Raw genomic sequence first — 7,275 nt, 5'->3', positions numbered from 1 at the left:
TAGTTATTAGTATCAAATAGCTTCCGGAACCACACCAAATTGAATTGTGATGTCTGCCAGCCATACCCTAAATGTTTTGAATTAGTGCTACTACAAACTTATTTATTTATATTAAATTATATTTCCATTTCTCATTGTTTTTAGAATTTGTGTCTCATCAAGGGAGATAATTTTTACGTTCTCCTATAAAGAGTAGGCTGTAACGTATTGGAACCTGAGCACAATAACTAAATGTGATTTTAACAGTTTTTGTTGTTTTACACATTCCCTTTTATCGTATACCGAAGGTAAAGAAAACACCTATAAATTAAGTGGGCTACCATTAGGTGGTCGAGATTTCATATATTGAACTATTTCCGGTAACCGGAAGTGGTACTTTACTCGATTTCCATTGGTACACAATAACTTGAATACAGTTTGTTAGGTAAACGAAGTTTCATATATATAGAGGCGTAGCTAGGGGAGGGCGGGTGGGGTGGCCGCCCGGGCACCGACCTTAAGGGGGCGCCAAAAGGGGTAGAGAAATTAATTTGAAAGCTCATTTTAAGCTGCAGTATCGAATAATACACTGTCAAAGCTATGAAAAAAATAAATGACTACAAGGCTTCACACACTGATTTAACGATTTTGCGACACCGAAATAGAAACTGTTACAGGATAGCAACTGGTAAGAAGCGCCACAAACCTTTCCAACTGGGGGGGGGGGGGGGGGTCGCTTTTTCACAGACAGGAATAACTACATATAGAAATAGGGGGTGGGGTCACAAAATTGATAGTCAGCCCGGGCGCCGGATTAGGTCGCCACGTTACTGCATATATAAGCTCTTTTTCTTGGATTACTCTTAAATTGTGAGTGATCCCTGATATCCATAAGTGTTACGTTGCTGTATTTTAGATGGCTTTAATTCAGATAACATAAGTACTGTTTCAGTTAGGTAGAGGAAATTTTATACATAGGTATAAGTATAAGGTCTTATTGTCTTGATTCTTTCAACATTTGAGTGATTTCCGATGACCGAAAGTAGTTCTTTACGGTATTTCCAATCTCTCAGAAAATATTACAGAAAATGCACTGTGACATAAAATGTGACTTTATTATTAACCTAGATGCTAAACTTTAAAAGTTTATCAATGTTCCGTTATAGAATACTAACTTTCCGCTCAATTATGCAGACATCATTCAGTGCGAAATTCTTTTTTTTTTATTTGATTGTATTCTATATTTAAAAATTACAAAAACATTTCTACAACCCGATTGTACTGAAAGTAAGTTTAAATTTCATTTTGATTGCCTAAATAAAAAATTCAGATCTCCTGTGAAGTAAAAGAGAAAAACTAAAAACAAAATGTGGTGATTTAGGCCTTTTTTATTTTATTAAAATAATTTGTTTAAAAAATTGTATGCATTTCAATTTAACAAAATGGAACCATATATAAAAACAACTATATTCATATAAAGAAATAGTAAAAAAGTGGGCTACTAGAGTAAGCCCAACAATATAAATTTAAGAAAGGGGAGGTAAAAACAATTATCTTAGTAATGTGTAGGGAAAATTGTGTACACAGGACAATATAAGACATTAGAAATACATTCCAAAAAATAATAATATGACATTTATGACCAATGGTTTTTTTCCATCTTTTTGATGTTATGATGGCTGTGCTTGTTTTGATGTGTTTTTTCAGCAAACAGGTCAAGCTTTTTTTGTTCAAAAACTTCTTCATTTTTTAATAACTTAAATCACATTTATCATAAAATGTTCTAGTCAAGTCTAGTCACATCAACACAGTTGTTCTGCTGGTTTTGACTGGTGTTTACATTGGGTGCTGTTACAATGGATGATGTAGTTCTTGATGAATTCTGTGAAGCATTTCTTCTGAACGGGCCTCTGATCTTTGGCAAATGAGTTTCTGTAGTTGGGTGAACCTTCCCTCGTTGTCTTAAAACATTACAACACCTGCTGAGCCAGGAGTGTGGGGATGCTGCATCAGAGCTGTCTTTAAATGTTATTACTGATGTTTTCTCACAGCTTTCCTGATCAACGAAATAGAAATTTTCTAAACCTTATGTGTAATAATGTACTAAAACTGCTAGTTTTATAACTAAAAATAAAGTAATTAATAAAGTAAAACAAATTTTTAAAAACCAACATAATATTAGAAACATATTTTTTTAAATTAAATTTGTTACCTTTATTAATTTCTTTCCTTGTTTTTTATCCTTAAATTAAATACAGTAAAAAAATAATTAAAGTTAACTATATCAGTATAGACACATACAAATACAATACTAAAATACAAACTACAAACTGGTACAATCCCATTCTATAAAACCCCCTTTAGATGCATAGGTCAAAACGCAGAAGAACTCTACTTCATAAGCTCTATGAGTAGTCAAAATAAAAAGTATTAAATATTTTTAAATATTAAATCCAAATACCTAAATATGACATTGGGTTGTGTTCTACTACTAGGTATAGTTTGGCCTTCATCCTCATAATTTTTTATAATAGAATATGACCACCAGCTTAGACTACAGTTTAATTAACTGCATCAACTTACTGCTTGATAAAAACAGCAGGCAACAGGAATCCATAAAACAGAAACAGCAATTATGACAAGGAGAACAGTATTTGACTTCAAAAATTCACCTGGAAACGATGTTTTAGTTACAATTTTGAGATAGACGTTACAGTAATAGACATACTACGTTTAGATGTCTAAGCTTTTCATTTAGTTTTAGCAAAAATAGACACTGAATCAGAATAGATGGTCTAAATGTTTTACTGGACCCGAACAGTAATTGGTCTAAAAATAATAACTTGACTAAAATATCAACTAGCCTAAGGCAACTATTGAAAAAAACAAAAAAAACAGCAACAAACAACTTACGTAGATTTAACCCAGACAGAGCTTGCAAGAAAGAATGAAGTCTGTCAAAGGTAGTAATAAGATGCAGCTTACATTCTCCTCCCTATAAGAGAACAATATCACAATTAGTATTCTGAAAGGTTAATGCTAGGAAATTCTTAGAAATGGAGTTTTAATATTGTTAGTGTAATATCAAAGATATAAAATTAACGAGTAAGTTGACCGTCAAGTAAGATTATCAAACAAAGAAAACACCACAGGGAAAACAAGAGGAAAGGGGGGTAAATAAAACAAAACATTTACAAAGCCACACTAGAGAACATGCCTGACAGTATTTAGTGATACAAGATTGACCAATCACCAGTGTACCTGACAGTATTTAGTGAAACAAGATTGACCAATCACCAGTGTACCTGACAGTAGCCCAAATAGCAGGGTCGGCCATCTTTGAGAACATCTGGTGAGTATGGTAAACACATTCTTACAGAATGAGAATTACTCCAGTTGAAACAGCACCTCCTGCATGCATCAGCACCTGCCAGATTTTTAAAAATGTGTCATTTATATCCACTAAACAAGGATTAAGGTCCCTTACATTTTAGATGTTAAGGCTCAGATTTTAAATTAGCACACAATTCAATTATTTAAAAAAAATGGTTTATCTCCATCTTTTAGAATGAAGATAATGTATTTAATTGTGTGGTTAAAACCATGCTTTCTCATTTGGCAATAAAATCAATTATGCCACACTGCAGCATTTCTTGTCTAGTACCCACCCAAGTTTTCCAAATCTTCTTTAGCTAACAATATTTTTACTTAATCTATTCACAACTTTCATTAACAGCCAAACTTTCTCCTACCTGCGCAGAGACACTGGCTCAAGGTGTGCCCAGTGTAAACAGAGTGGGCCTCACAAACAGTCAAACACACACCCTTGTAACACAAGCCACTAGAAAATACAAAGGGAAATCTGCTAATGTTAAAACTGTAGGTCTGTTTTAGAAGGAAGTACCATGAAATCTGCCATTTCTTTTGTTTAACTGAACCTCAAACTCATGACCTTTTACGATACTTTAAGGTTAGGGGTAGTGTTAGATTTAAGTTAACTCAGAACAACTTTTGATTGAAATGTGTTGGTGTTTAAAAAACATGAAGACCTACCCATCAAGACATTCTGTCCAGTGTTAGGGGTAGTGTTAGATTTAAGTTATATCAGAACAACTTTTTATATAAAATGTAAACATGAAGACCTACCCAAAAAGACATTTTGTCCAGCTTTAAGGTTAGGGGTAGTGTTAGATTTAAGTTAACTCAGAACAACTTTTTATAAAATGTATTGGTGTTAAACATGAAGACCTACCCATCAAGACATTCTGTCCAGTCCGGTGCCGTGTCTGGTTCTGGGCACTTATATGATGTACCACTTAATCTTTATCAAGGACTATTTCAGATCAATAATAGGTAAATAACAAGAGTTAAACAATTTATTTCTTTTTAATCACACACACAGTTCTAACAACATAAGGCTGAAACACATCCATGACTTTTTGAAGATATATATATATATATATATATACAGTTTGTATTCATTACTGTATGGAACACTAATCTAATGAACAGCAATGCTGAAGTTAGAGATCATTTCCTTAATTCAGTTTACATCAGCTTATAATCAGTCATAGCTTTATGACAACAAACAATAACAATCACTTTACTCGATGGTACATCAATACCAATCACATTATTATATTGTAGGCCTTCACCAATTACAATCACATTACTGAATGGTAAGCCTACATGAATAACCATCACATTACCATATGTTACATCAATATCAATGACTTCAATGGCACATCAACAACAATAACACCTCACTAAAGGATACTCGCAATAGCTTATTTTCTTGCAGTCTGTTTTCCCACTGTCAAAGCAAACAACATCTGGACCTGCCTTCTTACATTTGTGACAGCACTCACTGTTCATGTCACTTTGTGATAACAACATTTTAAGAGTAAAACACCAAGTATTCATAGTAGGTAGTATTAGTAAAAATGTGTATATTTCTAGTATAAAACACTGAGCTTTTGCAGACTATGTAGTAAATTGTATTTATTTCTAGTATAACACCATGAGAATCTGTATATTATATAGTCAAATATGTAATAGTTCTTAAATTACATCAACATTTACATATAGAGCTAGTGTCTAAGTAGGGCCCACTAAACTAAGCCCTTTAAAAAGGAAATTGTTGATTATAAATGTTTTTGTCACAAAAAATGGATTGTGTTATCAGTCATGCACTGTGTGGCCCTCCTTTTTATCAGTTGGTTAACTCAAAAGAGTTACCACTGAGCACAGAAGAGTTACCACTGAGCACAGAAGAGTTACCACTGAGCACAGAAGAGTTACCACTGAGCACAGAAGAGTTACCACTGAGCACAGAAGAGTTACCACTGAGCACAGAAGAGTTACCACTGAGCACAGAAGAGTTACCACTGAGCACAGAAGAGTTACCACTGAGCTCACAAGTTACCACGGAGCTCAGAAGAGTTACCACTGAGCTCAGAAGAGTTACCACTAAGCTCAGAAGAGTTACCACTAAGCTCAGAAGAGTTACCACTAAGCTCAGAAGAGTTACCACTAAGCTCAGAAGAATTACCACTAAGCTCAGAAGAGTTACCACTGAGCTCACAAGTTACCACGGAGCTCAGAAGAGTTACCACTGAGCTCAGAAGAGTTACCACTGAGCTCAGAAGAGTTACCACTGAGCTCAGAAGAGAGTTACCACTGAGTTCAGAAGAGTTACCACTGAGCTCAGAAGAGAGTTACCACTGAGTTCAGAAGAGTTACCACTGAAATGGGGATGTGGGGATGTATATGAATAAGCTGAGGACCAAATTTATAGTAAAAATCATGTTGACAGCTTACGTTCTAGTGGGATGACAGGCTAACTGCTTTTGACTGTTTTCTCATACATATTCATGACATCCACTCACCTGCATTGTGCTCCAGACTTCAAGGTACACATTTCAGAACAGCATTCATCAGCATGGGCCAGACCTAAGGCACCAGCGTCACATTCTTCACCTGGGTCAACAATCCCGTTCCCACAAAACATGGTCACTGGGCTTTTAGCTAGAGAACATTAAAACATTGTTACTGGGCTTTTAGCTAGGGAACATCAGAACATTGGTGTTGAGATTTTAGCTAGGGAACATCAAAACATGGTCACTGGATGGTCACTGGGCTTTTAGCTGAGGAACATAAAAACATGGTCACTAGGCTTTTAGCTAGGGAACATCAAAATATAGTCACTGGTCTTTTAGCAAGGGAACATCACAACATTGTAATTAAGATCTTAGCTAGTGAACATCACAACATTGTTATTGAGATTTTAGCTAGGGAACATCACAACATTGTTATTGAGATTTTAGCTAGGGAACATCACAATATTGTTATTGAGATTTTAGCTAGGGAACATCACAGCATGGTTTAACTGTCATTATTTGAACAATAGAAAACAAGGTTTAATAGTTTAACTGTTTAAAACATATTCTCAAAGCACAAGTTTTAATTAAAATCATGAAATTTGATTTTTTTAAAAATAATGTCCGTTTATTATGGCCTATGTTTAAAATATAATTATATGAAAGTTAAAAAGAACATAATCTTAACAATGCTCACCTACAAGGCAATGTGCAGCAGCAATTTTCTGCCCTATGGCACTTAATGAACATGGTGAGAACCTCTGAAATGAAATAACGCATACCCAGTGTCAATATAAAAATATATTTTTATAAACTTACATTGAAATTATATAGTCATGAAAATTACTTTATGATAGCAATGATTACATTTATTACAGAATTTACTAGGCTTACTTTGTTGTTGGGTAAATTCCCACTCACGGCCTTGTCCCTCATGATATATGCACCGCCCTCATCAGGGGAGGGTATGCATTCATCAGGGTCATGCCTTGATCCAAAGGAGTGGCCTAATGTGGGAATACAGTTTGAACCCTTAGAGGCAGTTATGACACCAAATTTTATCAAATTTTTTCAGCGGTACTACTCGTATCAATTATAATATTTTATTCATTTTAAAATAAAATCTTGAAACCATATTTAAAAGTAATCACTTCAGACTTTGTCAGCTGATCCAAATATGTTTTTTTACCTTTGATTCATTTTCATTTTTCAAACAAGTTTAAGTTTTTTTTTTACCTGAGAGGCAAAACAAGGGAAGTTTTGAGGAGACGACTATAAAATAATAGTTGTATCTTTGGCAAAATAATTATTGTGTTTTTTCATTCACCTATTTCATTTGATACTATGATAAAAAACAATTATTTCGTTATCTTTTTTTGTTGGAAAACATAAAATTTGAATAAAATTAATAAAAGAA

At 34.1% G+C, this 7,275-nt stretch overlaps 2 protein-coding genes across 2 annotated transcripts; both read right to left on the bottom strand.

Annotated features, from left to right (window-relative positions):
* Nucleotides 1-1,430: 1,430 nt before the first annotated feature.
* Nucleotides 1,431-3,394, bottom strand: LOC131944796 (uncharacterized). Its single transcript, XM_059305610.1, has 5 exons — nt 3,285-3,394; nt 2,893-2,974; nt 2,563-2,651; nt 2,192-2,221; nt 1,431-2,035 (listed from the first exon to the last, which is right to left on the bottom strand). The coding sequence occupies exons 1-5, from the start codon at nt 3,348-3,350 to the stop codon at nt 1,763-1,765; spliced, it is 540 nt and encodes a 179-aa protein (XP_059161593.1). The 5' UTR covers nt 3,351-3,394; the 3' UTR covers nt 1,431-1,762.
* Nucleotides 3,395-4,231: 837 nt separating this feature from the next.
* Nucleotides 4,232-6,856, bottom strand: LOC131944795 (disintegrin and metalloproteinase domain-containing protein 17-like). The gene is made up of 5 exons (XM_059305609.1): nt 6,753-6,856; nt 6,556-6,619; nt 5,868-6,006; nt 4,757-4,858; nt 4,232-4,312 (listed from the first exon to the last, which is right to left on the bottom strand). Exons 1-5 carry the CDS (start codon nt 6,792-6,794, stop codon nt 4,306-4,308), a joined length of 354 nt encoding a protein of 117 aa, XP_059161592.1. The 5' UTR covers nt 6,795-6,856; the 3' UTR covers nt 4,232-4,305.
* Between the last annotated feature and the right edge of the window lie 419 nt (nt 6,857-7,275).

The sequence above is a fragment of the Physella acuta genome, unplaced genomic scaffold (assembly GCF_028476545.2).
Source record: "Physella acuta isolate Inbredline_101_S28 unplaced genomic scaffold, ASM2847654v3 ptg000508l, whole genome shotgun sequence".
NCBI lineage: Eukaryota > Metazoa > Mollusca > Gastropoda > Physidae > Physella > Physella acuta.
This window is presented reverse-complemented; position numbering and strand designations above follow the sequence as displayed.

What these genes read in the sequence shown, in the direction of transcription:
- LOC131944796 (XM_059305610.1), bottom strand. Translation starts at nt 3,350, where the DNA reads ATGTGTTTACCATACTCACCAGATGTTCTCAAAGATGGCCGACCCTGC. An exon ending in GCTATTTGGGCTACTGTCAG is followed by an intron (nt 2,975 to 3,284) that starts GTACACTGGTGA and finishes GTTCTCTTATAG; the next exon opens with GGAGGAGAATGTAAGCTGCA. An exon ending in AAGGAAAGAAATTAATAAAG is followed by an intron (nt 2,036 to 2,191) that starts GTAACAAATTTA and finishes TTCGTTGATCAG; the next exon opens with GAAAGCTGTGAGAAAACATC.
- LOC131944795 (XM_059305609.1), bottom strand. Translation starts at nt 6,794, where the DNA reads ATGAGGGACAAGGCCGTGAGTGGGAATTTACCCAACAACAAA. An exon ending in TGCTGCACATTGCCTTGTAG is followed by an intron (nt 6,007 to 6,555) that starts GTGAGCATTGTT and finishes AATGTTCTCTAG; the next exon opens with CTAAAAGCCCAGTGACCATG. An exon ending in AAGTCTGGAGCACAATGCAG is followed by an intron (nt 4,859 to 5,867) that starts GTGAGTGGATGT and finishes GTTATCACAAAG; the next exon opens with TGACATGAACAGTGAGTGCT.